General features: G+C 45.8%; 1 protein-coding gene across 3 annotated transcripts in view; it reads right to left on the reverse strand.

The window, feature by feature from the left end:
• KCNQ1 (potassium voltage-gated channel subfamily Q member 1) overlaps positions 1–22,187 on the reverse strand; it is a 257,351-nt gene that overhangs the window by 86,390 nt on the left and 148,774 nt on the right. For all 3 annotated transcript variants that reach the window (XM_073573886.1, XM_073573887.1, XM_073573888.1), the window contains exon 3: positions 2,084–2,174. In XM_073573886.1, coding sequence (XP_073429987.1) covers positions 2,084–2,174 — 91 coding nt within the window. The remainder of the gene's footprint in view (positions 1–2,083; positions 2,175–22,187) is intronic.

The raw sequence follows: 22,187 nt of genomic DNA on the forward strand, positions 1-22,187 counted from the left end.
TATTATTCGGCCCGTTTTAACTTAATACTTTGTTGCTCCACCTTTTGCTGTGATTACAGCTGCAAGTCACTTGGGGTATGTCTCTATCAGTTTTGTACATCGAGAGACTGAAATTCTTGCCCATTCTTCCTTGGCAAACAGCTCGATCTCAGTGAGGTTTGATGGAGATCGTTTGTGAACAGCAGTTTTCAGCTCTTTCCACAGATTCTCGATTGGATTCAGGTCTGGACTTTCACTTGGCCATTCTAACACCTGGATACGTTTATTTGTGAACCATTCCATTGTAGATTTTGCTTTATGTATATGATCATTGTCGTGTTGGAAGACAAATCTCCGTCACAGTCTCAGTTCTTTTGCAGACTCCAACAGGTTTTCTTCAAGAATGGTCTTGTATTTGGCTCCATCCATCTTCTCATCAATTTTAACCATCTTCCCTGTCCTTGCTGAAGAAAAGCAGGCCCAAACCATGATGCTGCCACCACCATGTTTGACAGTGGGGATGGTGTGTTCAGAGTGATGAGCTGTGTTACATTTATGCCAAACATATCGTTTGGCATTGTTGCCAAAAAGTTCGATTTTGGTTTCATCTGACCAGAGCACCTTCTTCCACATGTTTGGTGTGTCTCCCAGGTGGCTTGTTGCAAACTTTAAACAACACTTTTTATGGATATCTTTGAGAAATGGCTTTCTTCTTGCCACTCTTCCATAAAGGCCAGATTTGCGCAGTGTATGACTGATTGCTGTCCTATGGACAGACTGTCCCACCTTAGCTGTAGATCTCTGTCGTTCATCCAGAGTGATCATGGGCCTCTTGGCTGCATCTCTGATCAGTCTTCTGCTTGTTTGAAATGAAAGTTTAGAGGGACGGCCGGGTCTTGGTAGATTTGCAGTGGTATGATACTCCTATTTCAATATGATCACTTGCACAGTGCTCCTTGGGATGTTTAAAGTTGTGGAAATCATTTTGTATCCAAATCCGGCTTTAAACTTCTCCACAACAGTATCATGGACCTGCCTGTTGTGTTCCTTGGTCTTCATGATGCTCTCTGTGCTTCAAACAGAACCCTGACACTATCACAGAGCAGGTGCATTTATATGAAGACTTGATTACACACAGGTGGATTATACTTATCATCATTAGTCATTTAGGACAACATTGGATCATTCAGAGATCCACAATGAATTTCTGGAGTGAGTTTGCTGCACTGAAAGTAAAGGGGCCGAATAAAATTGCACGCCCCCCTGTTCAGTTTTTAAATTTCAACAATAAATTTAAGATAACCAATAAATTTTGTTCAACTTCACAATTGTATCCCACTTGCTGTTGATACTTCACCAAAAATTTACATTTGGCATCTTTATGTTTGAAGCATGACACTTGGGAAAAGGTTGAAAAGTTCCAGGGGGCCGAATACTTTCGCAAGGCACTAACAATATATATATATATATATATATATATATATATATATATATATATATATACACGTATGTATGTGAGAGAGAGTGAGAGTGTCTATCTGCATATATCTATTCTTTCTTTTGTGTTTTAACCTGTCAGGAGCGTGCTCAGTTAAAAAAAAAAAAAAAATGGATCCATCGCTGGCATCCGTCATCTGACGGATGACGACAGATCCTGCGCCCATGGGCTTTCATTCTAGCAAATGTCGGACAGTGAAGGATGCATCGCTGTCCGATTTTTCGACGGACACAGAAAACGTTGCTTTGTGCGTCGTGTCCGGCCGCCAGACAAAAAATTTTCGACGGATCCGGCCAACAACAGACGAAACGTGAGGCCATCAGTCGCAATCCGTCGCTAATAGAAGTCTATGAGAAAAAAACGGATCTAACGGCATCAGTCGCCAGATCCATTTTTTTTTTTTTCAAGAAACGAAGGATTGTGACTGATGGCAAAAAACTGATGTGTGAAAGGGGCCTTACTCCTTGGTGCCAAGTAGTATTGTACACTAAAAAAAATCTATAATGGTAATATTCTGAACTTTCCCTAGTAACAATGCAGCTTAACGATAAGTTTATAAATCAGAAAAAAATGTAAAACAATGCAATGGATTAAGCTTTTACATACCATCCAAAATAATGTTTCTGTGGCCAAGTTGGAATACTGCTGGATTGTAGAAAGCACACTGAATATAAGGCATATCAGCACAATGAGAAATCTGCGAAATGAAGAAAATAATCAGAAGTCATAAGCAAGAAAATCTTTAAATTATGTTTCACTCAAGTTCAATTTTATTACAATATAACAACTTTCAAAACCAACCAAAATCATTAAAAAATAAATAAACACTTTGCTGAAGAATTTGGAATTTACGTTTTTAGCAGTTTTGATTTTCAACCTAAATACTGATTCGACCATTGCCCTTTATGGGGTAATTTTTTTTTTAGGTTAACCAAGATAAAACAGTAGCCTACCATGATATATAAAAAAAATGATAATGTAAAAAAATAAAATAAAACATTTTTCAGTCCACTGAAAAAGGTTTTATTTTATTTTTTACCTTATGAGGCTTTCAGATCGGATGCAAATTGACTTTGAAACACGGGTATTACATACCTGGTAATGTGTTTTTTCATGAGACATGACGGCACCACGAGAGAGGGGATCCGCCCTACGAGGACAGGAAACCTTCAAGATAAAAAGGGCGGCTCCTCTCTCCGCATCAGTTGTTTTACAGAGCACGAGAGGAACTCCGCAGGTTAGTTCACACATGAACAATACATATTTTACACTGCTAAATTTCCAACACCAAGGGAGTGTATAATACTAACGAAACACCCAACTAATGACGTGATAGGGCGGGAATATAAGGGTGCCGTCATGTCTCATGAAAAAACACATTACCAGGTATGTAATACCCGTGTTTTTCCATGGTACATGACGGCACCACGAGAGAGTTACAGAGATTTGTATTCTCTTTTAGGGGGGGATCACTGCCTGTAACACTCTTCTCCCAAATGTGAGATCAGAGGTGGCAGATAGGTCTAATCTGTAATGTCTGAAAAAGGTAGATGGAGAGGACCAAGTGGCCGCCTTACAGATTTGGTCGATGGAGGCGTCCGCTTTCTCCGCCCAGGATGTTGCCATGGCCCTCGTGGAGTGGGCTTTTAGGCCCTCTGGAACAGCCCTACCTGCACTACTATATGCTAGTATGATGGCCTCTCTCACCCATCTAGCTATAGTTTGCTTAGAGGCTTTAAGGCCTTTCCTTGCTCCTTGATATGAGACAAATAAGGCCCTCTGTTTCCTCCATGGTTTTGTCACCTCTAAATACTGTAGGATACATCTTCTAACGTCTAAGCAATGTAATTTCTCTTCCTTTTTGTTACCGGGGTTAGGACAAAAGGATGGCAAGATTATTTCCTGGGCTCTGTGGAATTTTGACACTACTTTAGGGAGGTATGCTGGATCTAATCTCAACACGACTCTATCGTCCATAACCTGAGTGTATGGTGGATCTGCTGATAGTGCGTGTAAGTCCCCCACCCTACGTGCCGATGTGAGCGCCACTAACAGGGCTGTTTTTAAAGTTACCACTTTATCTGATGTTGCGTCTATTGGTTCATATTGGTTCAGGGATGATAGGACTAAATTTAGATCCCAGGGAGGAGGTTTAGGAGATGGGACAGAGTCAGCTCTAGCACAGGCCCGGATAAATCTGACGACCCATCTATCGCTTGCCAGGTCATAATTAAATAATGCTGCCAGGGCTGAAACGTGTACTTTCAGGGTGCTGACTGCTAAGCACAGGTCCAAACCCTTTTGTAGGAATTCTAGTACCGCCCTCACAGGCACTTCCCCCTCCTGTATTGGGCCTGAGGTGGACAAAAATTTTCTCCATATCCTCCCATATATTTTTGTGGTCACTGGCTTTCTGCTACTAATTAGGGTGGAAATCAATCTTGCTGAAAAGCCTTTCTTCTCTAACAGTGACCTTTCAAATTCCAGGCTGTCAAATGCAGCCTGGAATTCGGAGGATGATTGAAGGGACCCTGTGTTAGGAGGTCGTGATCCTCTGGGAGCACCCATGGGTCTGTCACTGACATCACCCTCAGCCAATAGAACCACGGCCTTTTTGGCCAAAAGGGAGCTATCATAATTACTCTGGCTTGATCCGCCCTGATTTTTTTCAGGACTAATGGAATGAGGCATATTGGAGGGAAGGCGTATAGGAGACCTGATGTCCATCTTATTCTGAAGGCGTCTACTGCCAGTGGCATGTCTGCTGGTCTTAGGGAGCAGAATTTTTGAACTTTCCTGTTGGTTTTTGAGGCGAAGAGATCTATTATGGGTTTTCCCCACCTCTGCACAATTTGCTGAAAAATGGACTCTTTTAGGCACCATTCTCCTTGCTTTAAGTGGTTCCTGCTCAGAAAGTCCACCTTCAGGTTGTCTGCGCCTCGGATATGCAGGGCCGATAATGAAAGGAACTGATGCTCCGCCAGAGTCAAGATTCTTTTCGCTATTTCCATCAAAGACCGAGAACGAGTGCCCCCTTGATGGTTTACGTATGCAACCGCCGTACGATTGTCTGATAGGACTTTCACATGATGTCCTCTTAGGTGTGTCAGTAATCTTTCCAGCGCTCTTTCGATGGCTAGTAGTTCCCACTCGTTTGAGGATAGATCTTTTTCCCCCCGCGCCCAAGGGTCTTGAAGCCACAGGGTGTCTAGATGGGCTCCCCAGCCCCAGGGACTGGCATCTGTCGTGACTACTCTGGAGGCTGCATATGTCCAGGGTACTCCCCTCGGAGAGGACTCTATCTGTAGCCACCATTTTAGCGACTGGAGTACAGGATCCGGGATGGTAAGCTTCTGTTCCAATTGCCCCTGAAGCGTCAGATCGTTTTGTAACACACACCACTGAAGTTCCCTTGTGTGAAGTTGGGCCCATTTTACCGCTGGTATGCAGGAGGTTAGGGACCCCAACACTGACATGGCTTTCCTCAGCGTCATTGTTGGCTTTCCTAACGTTGTTCTGATTAGGTTTTTGATTTTCTCTTCTTTCTCCTCTGGGAGGCGACACTCCTGCATTACAGAGTCTATTGTTAGGCCCAAAAAATTCTGGACCATCGTTGGCTCCAACCTGGATTTTTTGAAGTTCAGTTGCCAACCCAGAGTCTGAAGAGTCTCTATTACTGTCTTGACTTGTTCCTGACAGTGAGCGAAATCCTTCCCCACTATCAAGAAGTCGTCCAGATATGGTATTACTAGAGCATCTTTTTCTCTGAGATGTGCCGTGACCTCCGCAATTAACTTCGTAAAGACCCGGGGGGCTGTTGCTACCCCAAAGGGCAGAGCCTTGTATTGAAAATGATGCCACTGAGAGTTTATCTGGACTGCCACCCTGAGAAATTTGCGGTCTTGCTGCCGGATCGGGACATGATAGTAAGCGTCCTTGAGATCCAGGACCGACATGTAACACCGAGGGAAGAGGAGTTTCACCGTAGACCTTATCGTTTCCATTTTGAACGATGGGACTACTAGATACTTGTTGAGGCCTTTCAGGTTTACAATCGTCCTCCAGGAATCGTCTGGTTTCTTTATCAGAAATAGGGGGGAGTAAAAACCTTCCTTCTTTTCCCCTTCTGGAACTTCTTCCAGTACGCGCTTTTGTATAAGCGATAACACCTCCCCCTCTAAACTCTTTTGTCTTTCTTGGGATGATTGTACCGGAGTTTGGATGAATTTTTGTGGTGGCCAGTGGTGGAATTTTAACTCCAGACCTGACCCTACTATCTGTCGGATCCAGGTACTGGATGAGATCCTTTCCCAGGCTGGGAGGAAGTGAGAGAGCCTTCCCCCCCACCTGAGAGGGACCGTCACTGGCCGGGTTTTTTGGCTTCTCTAGGGGGCTCACTAAAATAGAAGCCTCTCCCTCCTCTGTATAGTCAGTCAGAATTATTTCTGTCACGTTCTTTGAACTGTTGCCTTCTAAACTTTCGGCCCCTCTGAAAGGAGCGCCGAAAGGCCTGAAACGGTTGTTTCGGAAAATTCTTTTTTGTGTCACTCGCTTTTTCCAATACTTCATCCAGTGCTGGACCGAATAAGAAATTTCCCTCACATGGTAGAGAACAAAGCTTCAGTTTTGCTTGTGTGTCCCCCGGCCAGCACTTGAGCCATACCGCCCGCCGTCCTACATTTGTTAAGGCTGCTGATTTTGACGCTAGTCTGGCCGAATCTGCTGATGCCTCTGCAAGAAAGCCCGCCGCCGCTCTAATAGCCGGTAATGATTCCAGAATCATGTCCCTGGGAACTCCTTGTTCTAACTGATCTTCCAAGTTGTCTGTCCATATCTTTAGGGACCTAGCCACACAAGTGGCTGCGATGGCGGGTCTTAGTGCGCCAGCCGAGGTTTCCCAGGCTGATTTAAGGCAATTGTCTACCTTTCGGTCCAGTGGCTCTTTTAGGAACCCCAGGTCCTCAAAGGGTAGGGAAGATTTTCTGGCGACCTTTGATATCGCCACATCAATTTTGGGGGCCCTATCCCAGGACGAGGACGCTTCCTCCTCAAAGGGGTATCTCCTCTTTAGGGAATTCGTTATCTGGGACTTCCTTTCTGGCTTTTCCCATTCGCGTTTTATTAGTGCTTTTAGTTGCTCGTTAACAGGGAAGGCTTTACGTTTTTTCTTTTGTAATCCGCTGAACATGAGATCTTGGGCTGTCTTTTTTGTCTGTTCTTCTACTAGTCCCATGGTAGATCTAACTGCTTTAATGAGCTCATCCGTAGTTTCTACTGGAAATGTATCTTCCCCGTCCGAGCTACTTCCTACATACTGAGACTTATTTGAGTCGTCCTCTGACTCTGTAGAGTCTTGCTGAGAGACCCCTGAGGGGCTTGCTCTCCTATTTTTCCCTTCTGTATCTACAGGTTGTAATGCTCTTACTGATTTTGAAACTTCTGTCTGAATTATGGTCCTCAGACTGGCCGAAAATGAGGGTGTCTCCTCTGCTATGGTTTTGTTAATGCATTCCTGGCACAAATTTTGTTCCAGGCTGCCTCTGTGGGGTTTTTACATAAGGCACATTCCTTATTCTTCGACTTCCCTCTATATTTCTTAGGGACGTCCTATACTCCACCCCGCCAATGTATATAAGAGGAGGAGGAGGAGAGGGAGAAAGAAAAGGAGAAAGAGAACAGATATTAGATAACTGGACTTTCTCGAAGTTCACTCACCACTCGGACGCTTCATAGAATGGGTACCGGATCTGGAGGTTGGCTGGTCCTTTCAATGTCTCCCAACAAGACTACGGACCCCTCTTTCCTGCGGTGACGACCCGCCCGTGTGCTGCCCGAGTGGCTCACACTACTGCTGCGACGTGCTTTCTCCTCCGAGCGCGCTTCCTGGCGTGGTAGCAAATGCTCTGGCGAAGGGCTCTCCATTACGCTGCTTATGCTGCAAGCAGTTACTTCTGCTCCAAATTGGTGCTGTGACGCCTGCTCGCCTTCTCTGGCGAACTTAAATAGCCCCCTTTTTTTTTTTTTTTTTTTTTTAGACCAACTGGTCTTGCACCTGCCGCGCCTGTGTGTGGACGTGCGTGCGCGCGCATGCGTGCTCCGTGCCCCTCCCGGGACCGTGCACACCTTCTGCTTCTCCCAGGCCCCGTGGTGTCGTGCGCGCCGCTCTACTTCCGGGTCGCCGCACCACTTCCGGTTCGTCGGCCATGATGCGCGCTCTCAGTGCGCGCGCCTCCCGGTGCGGCCCGGCCGAGTGAGCGTCTGCATTTCGGGACCCCCGGACACCTCTTACCTGCATGGTGGACCCCATCTCCCTGCTCTGGCGCAGGTATGTGCGGAACGACCTCCGCTGCGGGGTCCGGTGCTCACAGGGAGGGTACACAATCTGTGGCCTCCAAGGAGCTCTTCTGCCCGGGCACTGATGTGCCTCCCGGGCTGCATGGCCACTATATGTCAACAGGGAGGGACACTATCAGTGGCCTCCCTGGACCTCCTCGCTGACCTCCGTTCGCCTGGGTATGTGCTCGGCTGTGGCCATGCTCTCGCTCAGGGGGGGCATAGGTGTATATGGCCCCCGAGGCGACTACCGGTACCCGGTGTCGGGTGTAGCAGACCCATGCCTGCCACTAATCACCCGACCCAGGCCCAGGCATCCTCTTCTTTCTTCCATCAAGAGGTTTTCATCTTGAGGGTTCCCCATCGAGGACAGGAAACCAACTGATGCGGAGAGAGGAGCCGCCCTTTTTATCTTGAAGGTTTCCTGTCCTCGTAGGGCGGATCCCCTCTCTCGTGGTGCCGTCATGTACCATGGAAAAATGATATTTTAAACATTTTATTAGATGAACTTTTTTTTGTTTTTCTCTGCAGACTTTTGACTTGAGAGTTGAGGCTTGTGCAGAAGAGGTTTTTTGAATAATTCTTGGAAACGGAGTGGAAACTCTCCAAATCCTCTTGCACATTGCAAAACTCCTCAAAAACTTGGAGGTTCGGCAAAGTATCTGCCCTGAAAACTCAGCAAAAACACTCCATGTGCAAAGCGTTGCTGTATAAACAGCAATTTCATTTCAACTGGAAAACCACAAGGTGGCACATTCAGAGTATTTGGAGTGGTTTTCATGTGGATTTTGGAGAGGAGCAGCAACCACCTCCCTTTTCTTGTGCTTTATTAGTTTCACACTAGCTTTAGGAGGCGCAGCGCAGGGCCGCTGCTAAGCTCCGCCCCTGGCTGCGCCTCCTCCAGTCAGCTGCTCCTCTGGGCGCATGACGCTGCATGCGACCAGCGTACCCTATATTTAGTGTTGGGTACGCTGGCATGGTTTTGCCGGCGCATGCATCCTTTTTGCGCTGTGCCGACGTGCGCTAAATGCACCATGTTGCGATTTTGTGCGCTCTGCGCAGCGCAAAAAGGGCGGATGTGCCGGCAAAACCATACCAGCGCACCAAACGCTAAATATAGGGTACGCTGGTCGCATGCAGCGTCATGCGCCCAGAGGAGGAGCTGACCAGAGGAGGCGCAGCCGGGGGCGGAGCTTAGCAGTAGCCCTGCGCTGCGCCTCCTAACGCAAGTCTGAAAGTAGCCTTAAAAGTGTGACCACACTAAATGAGCACGTACATCAAGGCAGTCAGAGGTTTAAACAACAGATGTCAACTAAAAACAGTTCTTGAATGTCTAGAATGAGGTCTCCATTTGTCTCATCAATTAATAATCTGTGTGTAACTACTCAGTGAGGACCAAAGCAAAATCTCAACTCTGAACGTTTGTGTTTCTTCTCTTTAGACCATCTATGGGCAGCCTAAAAAAAACACATGTAAAATAACAAAATAGCTTTTTTAGGTGCAGAATTCTAGGAGTTCTGAACTTAAAAAAACAAACAAAAAAACACGCAAATATAAAAAAAGTCTCGAGTCAAATCTACACCAAAGGGAGAAAAAAGGAAAAATGCAGCAGAAACACAATAATTTGAGCAAATTCCTATTGTCTGTTTTGGTGCATTTTAACATATGGGAAAATGAACTTAAACCCTGTTCCTCATCAGAACTGGCATCAAAGTGGGCAAACAGCCAATTTTCACAGATTTGAATAAGTAACTGATGTTTTTAAAGAGTTAAACGACTTTGGGTCACTGATTCCACACCACCATTGCATACATAGTGATGCCCCGCATCAAACCCAGGTCCCTCCAGCCTGGCCCAAATGGGTTCTGGGTATCAGAATTGGTATCAAAGTGGGCAAACAGACGATTTTCACAGATTTGAATAAGTAACTGATGTTTTTAAAGGGGGTTAAATGACTGAGTCACTGATCTCACACATTTGAAAATTGGCTGTTTGCCCACTGATGCCAATTCTGATGCTCAGAACCCATTTGGGCCAGGTTGGAGGGACCTGGGTTTGATGTGGGCCATCACTATGTATGTAATGGTGTTGTGAGATTAAGTGACTCAGTCATTTAACCCTTTAAAATAATCACTTATTCAAATCTGTGAAAATTGGCTGTCTGCCCAATTTGATTCCAATTCTGATGCCCAGACCAGAACCCATTTTGGCCAGGCTGGAAGGACTTGGGTTTGATGCGGGTGTGGTACTAGCAGGTACGCAGGATGCAGTGATGAGACGCAAGACGGTTTTGTGTTTTTGGTAATAACTCTTGTAGGTTTATAGGTAACTATTTGCAGGGGTAGTCTAAGCAACCGAACAAATAACAGGGATTGTCCTTGCAGGGACTCAATACAAACAAATACGGAAGTATAAGAACACGACTACGTCAATATAGGGCCGCGGTATGGCCGACTACGGTCCTTAGCTATATAGTGTCACTTAACCGTCCCAACGTCCCACAGCGTCCTGGACGATGGTTCCTTGGCGAACCATCATAGGTCTTCGAGTGTTCCAACGCCCCGGTGAAGCAGGGGCACAACAGGCCCTGGAGGAGTCCTTGGACAGATGGGCCGCAGCCCCTGGATAGGGGCAAGCAGCTGCGATGCGGCGGCTGGCAGGCCACCAGCACAGCCAACAACTGCAATGGAGGACCCGCGGTGAGCAACGGCCCGGCCCTTGAAGCGGACTGGAGAGGGACAGTGGTGGCCGCTGACTGCACTGAACTAGCCGCGGCCACGGGTAGAAGCGGGGCGGCTGCGGGCAGCGGGGGACAGGCCCCAGCCGTGGACTGACGTGAGGCGGCAATGCCGCTGGGACCAGCGGGCAGGCCGCAGCCGCTGGCAGGAGCAAGGCGGCAACGGCCGCGAGTGTCCGCGGGCAGGCTGCAGCCGCGGGCTGGAGTAAGGCGGCAGCGGCCGCTGGTCGATGCGGGGGAGAGGTTCTCGGACGGTCGTCTCGGCGCCGTCCCACTGATGTCCAGGGGGAGGGTCTCTCCTGTCTCTGGCCTCCTTCCTGGCTCCGGTGAGTCGCTCTGGCTCTCATTCGCTCCCACGGTCTCCTGTTCCTTCTGTCCCATTCTGCTGTCTCACTGTGACTCGCGTTCCCCGCCCCTTTTATATTGGCTCCTCCCCAGCCCACCTGTCAGTCTCCATGGTCCGTCCCTGAACTCTGTCCCCCGGAAACAGTTTCCCCCGGAACCTAGGTGACGGTCCCCTTGGTTCCGACCCGGACACTCGGCGGGCACCCTTTCTCCCACACTGGGGATCAATATCTGTGTATTTTTAGAGTGAGATCAGTGACCCACAGTCATTTAACCCCTTAAAAACATCAGTTACTTGTTCAAATCTGTGAAAATGGGATGTTTGCCCACTTTGATGCCAATTCTGATGCCAAGAACCCATTTGGGCCAGGCTGAAGGGACTTAACTGGGTTTGATGTGGGGCATCACTATGTATGTAATGGTGGTGTGGAATCAGTGGCCCAAAGTCATTTAACCCTTTAAAAACATCAGTTACTTATTCAAATTTGTGAAAATCGTCTGTTTGCCCACTTTGATGCCAGATCTTATGTCAAGAACCCATTTGGACCAGGCTGGAGGGACCTGGTTTTGATGTGGGGCTCCATGTTCTATATGTCTGCAGTGTGGTATCAGTGCACCAAAGTCATTTAACCCTTTCATTAATGCCCTTCAGTGCCCACTTTGATGCCCATTTTTGTGCCAGTTTTAGGCTATGCGCACACGATGCAGATTTCCAGCGGATCCGCAGTGGATTTTACAGCGCAGAAACGCTGCATATCCACATTGTGATGTAGAGTAGCATGTAAATCAATTAAAAAAAAAAAAAACGCTGTGCAGACGATGCAGATTTTTCCGCGCGGTTTTCTTGCGGTACAAAATATGCAGCATGTCACTTGTTTTGTGCGGTTTACCACCTGCTCCATTCTCCAAATCCGCAGGGGAAAACCGCAAGAAAACCGCAATAAAAAGGAAGAAATCCGCAGGAAAAATGAAGGACATTTGACCTGCGGATTTCTTCAATTCTGCGCGGAAAAATCCGCAGGGCAAAAAAGTATGTGTGCACTTAGCCTTATAGTTTTTGTAGCGGTTTTTAAGTGTGTTCACATCAGGGCACCTCGCTGCATGGTATGTTATTATTGGGATGATTATTTTTTGCTGATAAACCTATAAAAAACAGAAAAGAAAAGATTGCGGAATAAGAAACTCGACGAATAAGAAACCAACTTCAGCATCGTAGTATTGTGGTGGAGAGATCTGTGGAAAGTGAGCGGCCATGTCACTATAACCAGGGACTCTGGACACCAAATGGGATATTACTATGACTGCTGTCTCTGGGCTGCTCCAAGACAATCATGGGAAAGTGACAGTGAGGAGCCAGTTGCAGCCATGGCTGCAGAGCCAATTCCGAGGCTGTGGACAGTCGTCACTCCCCAGATCACTTGGTCACTTGGGCCCTATAGGCATAGGGCTCCTCATAGACTTGCTGTCCTTACATTATGTGAGACCACTTGTTACGGCCAGATGTGAGGTATAACTGGGATATTCAGATTTGCGCACTGCTGTATATGTTCCAGTGTATATTTGCTTTGAATGCCATGATGCATTGATGCACAGCAAGAACTTTACTCACTGCAGAATGGAGACAGTCATTTTACTCGATTTACTGGCCATTGCGTCTTTAAAAAAATATGATGTTATACTTTATAGGGCTCTGTAATGACTTTCAGGAATCAGGGGTCAAATTGTAGAACATAATAGCCGACTTCTATTTTGGCACCTTTGACTAAGTGAGAGCACGCAACTTAATTGATGAAAATTGAGCTGGGGTGCTAATGGAAAGGATCAGATGAATGAGTCTGAGGAGAATGTGTCAGGCCATTCACAAGCTGCCACGTACTACAGATGAGCAAATACTCCTATGATCGTTGTAGTCCTATGTTCCAAGATCAAAGCCGAACTGATCATCTACAGGCAAGAATAACCATCAGCTATGTCAGAAGAACAGGTGGGTTCCACCCAGTTTTACAGATATCTCCTAGTCGATTGTCATTCTAAGGACTCGGCACGCGTATGAATTTTACGGTCGTGTCCACATCAGTCATTATTCTGGGCTTGTGTACATGTCCGATTTTTTCCTCGGACTTAGTCTACCAAGGAAAAAAAATTGCATCTTGTACAAGCTGCATCTGATTATCAGATTGCACTCAGCCATTCATGTCTCTGGGTCTGTAGAGAAAAAAAAAAAAAAAAGTAAAAAATCGGACCATGGTCGGAGGACATCAGAGTACGGTTCGATTCGCACTAATCGAATGGAGAAGATAGAGAATATTTTTTTTTATTCTCCACATCCGAGAAAATCAGATTACATTCTGATCTGAGTGTGATTAGTATAAATTGGACGGATTTTCTCAGATGAGAGAAGAACGGCCTTGTGACCCTAGCCTAACTTGCAAATTTGCCAACCTTATAAATTTATAAAAACACTCAAAAATATTTGTTTCTTATTTTCTAATCTCGTAATCTAAAAGACACAAGCTCTTCTAGTGAAGTGAAGAAATGTCAAAACCTGCATTCTGTGGTGTTGAGAGTGAGGTTTAGAGCCCAAATGATCTTGTAAAGACTCCTCGTGCTAACATAACATTACACTTCTCTAAATGTTATGTTACACATTAAACTAAACACTTTAAAGTGGCCAAAAAAGTAATTTTCCACCGAGTGCCTGATTCTATTTTTACTCTCGGACACATGTGCCTTCCATGTCTGTTCTACAGAAATCCACTTGTACAGTTGATGCAATCAAACCTGTAACGCTGCCTAAACGATATTTACTTTGGCAGGTTATCTACTGGTATTTCAATATTTTGGAGTTGGCGTTGGACACCATCTCTCTGCTTGTGCTTCCTTGTGAAGAGTGAAATAAAACACACAGTCATATTATACCAAAATTATTTCACAACCATCATCACTTATTCCCACATGGTCACTGGGGTCATCAGACGCCATAGGCAAACATATCCGTATTGTTTCAGGCGTCAGATGGAATTGGATGACGCACTGATCTGTCTTTGTATTGTCCATCCTAGCTCCAGTTACTACCAGCTTACTCATAATTTCCCATTGAGTTTGCAAACTGAAAAGGGGATCAGTAAGAAAAGTTGACAGCTGAATGAGCATTTGGCTAACAGTAGAGATGAGCGGATCAGGAAAAATTTGAATTTGTTTGATCATTTGTGTTTTTCTAAGAAATTTGATTTGCGGAGAAGATATTCTTCACAAATGTAATGTCCCTTATTATATTCTGGTGGTCACCTCAAGCTATACTCCTCTCACCATCACCCATCCAGTCCTCGCGGGATCTTCTGGTCCCCACCGCTTGTGCGGATATCCCCGGGATTCTCTAGGACTTCTGGCCAAGGAGGGCACTGCGTAAGTCCATAGCACCATGATATGTGGCATGACCTTGCATGTACCTGCGCAGAACCGTCCCAGGTTTCATCAGAGTCGGAAGTCCTGGCTCACTGTGAGCTCAGGAGAAGGGTATCCGTAAGGAGTGGAGGGGATGGAGAGGTGAGCAGAAAGACCAGAATATTTTTTTTTTTATTATAACCTTTTGATGCGCCTTTATGGTTCAGAAAAATGGGAGCCACTGGCTGCTTTTTTCTGATGCCACACGGGAGTGCATTATGAAAAAAATCCACATTTTGGCCATCGCAGAATTTAGTAACTTTCAAGTAGAAATCAATTCCGCTTATTTATTCGCTAATCTCTAGCCAACAGCTATAAAGGTCTATCGATAAAAGTTAGATAAACATGGTTGATTCTGACCAGCAAAATGGTATTTTTTTGTTTTACTATGTAGTCGAGTTGGATAACAATGCCATTTACTATCATGGCTAATCTCTAGATGACCTCTGCCTTGAACCGTCAACTACCAAAAGTTACCCAAATTTACTTAAAGGCATTTTTTCACAGAGAAATTCTAATATGTATAAAGCCCTTATGCCTGGGTTGGATTATCATAGATTCTAGCAGTATATGCACCTTACTATATAATGCTATACTCTTTGGCTTGTTTAGGATTAGGGTAAGTTCTCATGATGGGCATTTGGTGCATTTTGATGCGTTGTATATTTTTGAGAGCAAAAAAAAAAATCACAACATAGTGTTTGAGATGTAAATCTCATCCCCGCTATGCTTTTATTTACGCTGTTGAAACGGACTTGGGGTGAGATTTTGAAATCTGCAACATGCCAATTTCTCCTGCGGTAAATATATACTTTATTTGCAGATTTTCCCCACAGCCTTGAATGAGATGGGGAAAATATGCAGATAAAATACACGTTTTGATTGCAATTGTGCAGCGAAAATGCAATAAAAACTCATGTATGGTAAACCACACATAGTTTAATAAAACTTTGGTGATAGAATAGAAACAGGATATTTCCAAAAATAAAAGCATTTTTATTTAAAACATGATATACCAAAAAGACGAAGGCCACAGCTGAAAAAACAGGTAACCAAAAAAAATATACAATAAAAAAAGCAAATAACCTAAATTCACTAACTGGTGCAAAAATACTAATCTGCAGCATCAAAATGCAACAAGTACTCATCATGAAACGTAGCCTTAAATAGCATTTTATAAAATTGCTATATATTAAAAATGAAATATTAAAAGTGTTCACCTATGACAACTGGGAGGACATACAGTATAATGGTTTTGTAAGAGGCTTATATCCCAATAAAATGAAAACAGGACCCATGTACATGGTTGCTGGAGAAAATTGGCGTCACTCACACTTCATCTATTTATGTCTGGCAGTAAAGATTATACAGAGGCAGCCAACCATCCAGACAACTTGGTTATAAATCAGTCTTGCACAGAGTAAAAGACCAAATGTCCATCTCACATGTAGCTACAAGCACTGGTTTTTACGGCCATGCTCATTGCACGTTAACTGCTAAAAATACAGAGACATAAACAGACATAGTAAATAATAGCGTTATAGCAGAGTTACAGCAGTGAGAAAACAAAATTTTCCTGTAGACTGTTTTAGGAGTCCATATTTAGTAATCCATCACTTCAAGTTTACCCTTAAAATTTTTTGCAAATCCTGAGGAACCTTAACTTCCATTTCTACCTCTAAAAAGTATGAGCACCATGGCCAGGATGAGAGGTAGGCAGGGTAGGGTACTCCTAGGCAGGGTAGGTAACTACCTAAGGGGGCACATTTCAGAGGAAAAAAAAAAACGGACATTGCTGAATGCCTGCGGCCGCCCTTCTCGTTTCTCCAGCCACAGACATTTAAAACTGTAATGGCTGGGGCTTGGGCACACAGGTGAGCAGTGTCAGTCACTGACACCGCTCACCCCTCTCTCTACCAACGTCGCTCCTTCCCTGCACTCAACTGTATTCACTCACGGGAACGCCGGCACATTCAGTGGACATTGCAATGTAGGAAATTCGTCGCACCATTCAGCACCTACTGCTGCACCAGATGGAAGAGAAGATGGAGCTGCCCTGGACAGGGAGACTGGATTAGGAGAGCAAGAGCTTTTTTTATTCTTTTATTTTCCATTTAATATAATGTATGATTTTATACCTAGGGCCTGTGGGGACGACATTTCAAGACAAGCTGGCTATAGGGACTTTTCAAGAGGGGCTGGCTATGTGGACATTACAAGGCAAAGGGTTCTTAACCCTTTTCAGCATCATCAAAAGTAAATCTATTCCAATTCAAGGTAATAGACAAACGGACACTAAAGAGGACCTGCGAATGATTAAAGGTTGTGACCATCTGACCCCATATCCCCCAGGCGTGACACATTATTTGGATGTGCCGCATGGAAGGAATGTGTTAACCAACTGACATTGACTTCCGATGCACTTACCTACATCCTTTCCTCTTGACCTTAACCCCTCCAGTGAACCAAGTATTGGAGAGAGAGGCGAATAAAACATGAATCAACAATTCTTGCCAACTGAAACTCTAAATTACCATCAATAATAACCAGAGGCGACAGTAAGGGTAACTGCTCAATAGACGTAACATATTTCTTGAGCAATAACCTGTGAAAAACATTATGAATTTTAAGTGCTTGAGGTAGATCAAGACAAAAAGCCACAGGGTTAATTACGGTGACCACCTTATAAGGACCAATGAACCTAGGACCTAGTTTCCAAGAAGGGATCTCCAATTTAACATTTCTGGTGGACAGCCATACATAATCATTCACAAAAAGGTTTTGACCTGACAAACTTTTTTTATCACATATGACTTTGTATCTGTACATCATAACCTTCAAGTACGTATCTAAACTTTGATGTAGACATTCAGTAACCATTAGTTTGAGGATGGAACACCAAGAAAAAGGATAGATGCATCCCCAGACATGAACAAAATGTCCTCCAAAATTTAGATATGAACTGGGTCTCACGATCTGACGCCACATCAGAGGGGACGCAGTGAAGCCTCACGATCTCACTTAAGCTAATAGCTAAAGTCTTACCGTTAGGGAGAGCAGGTAAGGCAATGAAGTGTGCCTTCTAACTAATCCTTATTGCTAATATTAGTTTTTCCAGCGGATGAGGGAAGGTCAGTGATAAAATCCATGGATAGATGTGTCTATGGCCTATCAGGTATAGTTAACAGTAGAAGAGATCCGACAAACGAATATGCGGGGTCTTAGAAATCGTAAGATCATTACAGGCAGACACAAAATCAACCACATCCTGATGCAACCTTGGCCATCAAAAACAACAAAAAAGGAGGTCCAAGGCCGCTTTACTACATGGGTGACCAGCAAGAACAGTTATGATGCACCCCTAAAATTCAGAATCACAAATGTAAAGGCACAAACAAGCAGAAGCAGAGGCATCACTCTATTGAGATGCTTTGGCATGACTGAGAAGGCGTTTCATGCTCAGAAACCCTCCAATGTGGCCGAATTACAATAATTCTGCAAAGATGTGTGGGCCAAAATTAATCCAGTGCGTTATCAATGATTCATTTGCCAGTTACCGAAAATGCTTGATTGCAGTTATTGCTGCTAAGGGTGGCCCAACCAGTTATTAGGTTTAGGGCGCAATCAATTTTTCACACAAGGCCCTGTAGGTTTGCATTTCATTTTCCCTTAATAATATAGACCTTCATTTAAAAACTGCATTTTTTGTTTACTTGTGTTATTTTTGTCTAATATTTCAAATTGTTTGGTGACTTGAAACATTTCAGTGTGACAAACCAACAAAAGAATAGGAAATCAGGGAGGAGGCAAATATTTCTTCACACAACTGTATGTTGAAGGCACTTGGACATTACTAAGGCTGTGTTTGTGTTAGAACTTGGAAAAAAAGGTCAATACAGTGTTTGGATTCTACTCCCTCAGGTGCAGTAGGAGACAATCAGGAGGCAGGTTCCTTTAAAGTTCATGGGGTTTAATGCATCATATACCCATAAAGCAGCACATAACAAAAGAGATAGCCTTTAGCTTAGGCAAAAAGAGAACATAAATGTCCGTTACTTCAGACTCAGTCCTGGAGTCTCAGCACACACGGGAGGCTTAGTCCTCCCCACATACAGCCCTACACACACAGGAGTAGTCTAGCTTATAAAATTCTAGCCACATACACGAACCCAGCAGCTGACTGGTCACGTGATTGTGACCTCACCAAAGGTCCTTGCAAAACATCAGAAATAGAATATTAATTAGGGCTTACATTACAGAGCGCACGCATCTCTGACGCACATACCTCCCATCAACTATACAACCCTAGCCACGCCACATACCTCCCCCCTCTGCCTAAAACCGTGGGGCTTGGCACTTCCACCTACTAGACAAGGGATTCGTAATTACCATGTAGCTTCCCGGCCCTATGTTCTACACGGAAGCTGAAGTCTTGCAGGGCTAAGAACCAGCGGGTGACCCAAGCATTCTTACCCTTTGTTTCCCTCAACCATCTGAGTGGGGCATGGTCAAATATTAACCTAAACGTCCGTCCCACCAGGTAAGGTAGCCACTGCCCATTTTATGGCCAAACACTCCTCTACAACTGAGTAATTTCTCTCACAAGAAGATAGCTTCCTACTCCGGTAGAGGACAGGGTGCTCCTCCCCACGTATCTCCTGGGAAAGGACAGCTCCTATCCCGACATCTGAGGCATCTGTCTGAAGGATAAACTCTCGTTTTAAGTCCACGGCAACCAGAACGGGTTGCTTACATAGAGCCCCTTTCATTTCTTGGAAGGCTGACTCTGCCTCTTCGGACCATCTGACCATTACTGATTTGTCCCTTTTAGAAGATCAGTCAGAGGCGCAGCCATCGTGGCGAAGTTTGGGACGAACCTTCTGTAATATCCCACGATCCCTAGGAAGGCTTTAACTTGCTTTTTGGACAGAGGTCTCGGCCATGTTTGAATTGCCTCCACTTTATTGATTTGGGGTTTGATCTCACCATGCCCCACTACATATCCGAGGTACGTGGCTTCTTTTTATCCAAGACACACTTCTTCGGGTTTATTGTAAACCACGCCTCATTTAGAGCATCAAACACTGCTTGGACCTTTTCCAGCGAGTCTCCCAGTCCGGGGTAAAGATGACGATATCATCCAGGTAAGCGGCAGGGTATAGCTTATGAGGCGCAAGGATTCTATCCATAGCCCTCTGGAAGGTTGCCGGAGCTCCCTGCAGGCCAAACAGCATCCGGACATACTGGAAGCACCCGTCTGGTGTAGAAAATGCAGTCTTCTCCTTGGCTTCCTGTGCCATGGGGATCTGCCAATATCCCTTGGTCAAATCCAAGGTGGTGATGTACCTGGCAGGTCCAAGTCTTTCGATCAGCTCATCAACGCGTGGCATGGGATATGCGTCGAACTTGGAGACCTCATTCAGCTTCCAGTAGTCATTGCAGAACCTCCATTCACCATCCGGTTTTGGGATGAGGACAATCGGGCTCGACCAGCCGCTCTTGGATTCCTCAATGACCCCGAGCTTCAACATACGCTGCCCTACCTTGGAGATTACTTCTCGACGGGCCTCACGAATTTGATAAGGCATCACATTCACCCGTACATGTGGCTCGGTCAGAACTTCGTGCTCCACGACCTTCGTGCACCCCGGCAATTCTGAAAACAGGTCCCTGTTTCTCTGGAGTAACTCCCGGCACTGCTGTTTCTGGGCCTTTGATAGCATCTCCGCTATGGTAACTGCTCCAACCTCACCTTCTAGGTTGCCCAGCAAGCACGGAGTTACCTCTGGCTCTCTATCTTGCCACGGCTTGAAGAGGTTGACATGGTAAACCTTGTATGGTTTCCGTCTTCCGGGTTGGTGGATCTTATAGTTTACCTCCCCAAGCTTCTCCATGACCTCATATGGCCCTTGCCATCTGGCCAAGAACTTTCTCTCTGTCAGAACCAGCACGAGAACTTGGTCTCCCGGGTTGAACTGCCTCACTCTTGCTGTCCAGTTGTAGACCCTGGCCTGAGCTTCTTGTGCCTGGCAGAGGTGTTCCTTTACGATGGGCATCACCTTTGCAAGCCTCTGCTGCATCAGTGCCACATGCTCAATAATTCTTCTGTGGGGCGTGACTTCAGCTTCCCAGGTTTCCTTGGCTATATCTAGGAGACCTCGCGGATGTCGGCCACTGCAACTCGAAGGGCGAGAACCCTGTGGAGGCCTGGGGAACTTCACGGATAGAAAACAGTAGATACGGTAAAGACAATCCCAGTCTCTACCGTCTTTTTCTATGGCTTTTATTAGCATGCTCTTTAGTGTCTTGTTAAATCTTTCAATAAGGCCAATCTGATGATACACTGAGGTCCTCAGCTGGGATATCTGCAGAACCCTGCACAACTCCCTCATCACCTTGCTCATAAAAGGTGTCCCCTGGTCGGTCAGGATCTTCTTCGGCAAACCCGTCTGGGAAAACATGTGGCGCCCCCAGGAGTATGGTCACCACAGTGGCATTACCTTCCTCCTAGGGAGGGTGATGTAATGCTTGGAAGCAATGAAGGATCTCTCTGTCAGGTAAATCTAGCACAGTTCCCACTCCAGGCCAGCAGAGGGAGCTCTGAACCAAACTGGGGGAGGAGCTGCTCTCTGGGGCCAGGAAAGGGAAGTTAGTTCAGTTCTGTGGAGAGGGAAAAGAGTGCACATGTGAAAAGAGGATCTGGAGGATTGAGCAGAATTCAGGCTCACTTCTAGCTGTAGCGCATGGTTCGGAGTCCGGTCTCCGAGGTTGTATGGATGCTGATGGTCCTGCAGCAAAAACCGGAGGAACAAGAGGCTGTAAATGCTCTGTTCCCAGCTAAGACTCGGAGGCACAGCAGCAACTTGTGTGAGCCAGAAAAAAAGAGGCTAGGGCTGTCTGCCATATGAGGGGAGTTCTAAAGAGTGCCAGCAAGAGGAACCTCAGTGTAACTCAGAACTGCAAGTACCTCAGATAAGCGCTAGAAAGGAGACTACACAACCCATCTGCATAGAGAGATTCCTACGTTGCTCCCAGGCTGATCCACTCCTGTTCCACCTGTAAACTGGATCCTGGACTGCACTTACAAAGCACAGTAAAGGTAAAGAAAACTGCACCCTGTTGTGTCATTGCCTTCTTCCTGCAACCCCTTCAGCACTGCTACATCTCTGTGCCTAACACTGCACCCACTTCCTCAACACCTATTACTACTGCCCTGGGACTGCAGCTCTACCTGTGGGGAGCTATTACATCTTGCTGCCTTATACCATCTGTCCCAGAGGATCTGCCTGCAGCGTCGGCTTAACCCCTTCATTGCCGAGCACCACAGGTGGCGTCACGTATCATCCACCTACAAACTTTATTCAACTACGTTTCACCCATTTTGAATGGACGCCCAGGGCAACGAACCGGGTCACCGCCACCGTGACGCATCCCTCTGAGACACCGGCCCGGTACCGAGTAACCCCACTGCCCTGGCGGGCGATCCAAAACACATGGACCAGCTCGCGGGCTATACTCTTCGCGGAGGAGTTTCTCAGGGGAATTGCCTCAGGGTAATGTGTGGCATAGTCCAGGATGACTAATATGTACTGATGGCCCCGGGCTGACTTAACTAAGGGACCGACCAAGTCCATGGCAATTCTCTCAAATGGCACCTCAATAATGGGCAATGGCACAAGGGGGCTCCAGAAATGAGGGGTGGGGGCAGTTAACTGACATGTGGGGCAGGACCTGCAATAGTTTACTATTTCCCAGTGACACCCAGGCCAATAGAACCTCTGCACAACCCGTTCCTGCATTTTTTCCACCCCCAGGTGTCCCCCCAAGATGTGTGAATGGGCCATGTCCAAC

Source organism: Dendrobates tinctorius, unplaced genomic scaffold (assembly GCF_039654945.1).
Source record: "Dendrobates tinctorius isolate UK_male_01 unplaced genomic scaffold, ASM3965494v1 ptg000037l, whole genome shotgun sequence".
NCBI classification, from domain to species: Eukaryota; Metazoa; Chordata; class Amphibia; order Anura; family Dendrobatidae; genus Dendrobates; species Dendrobates tinctorius.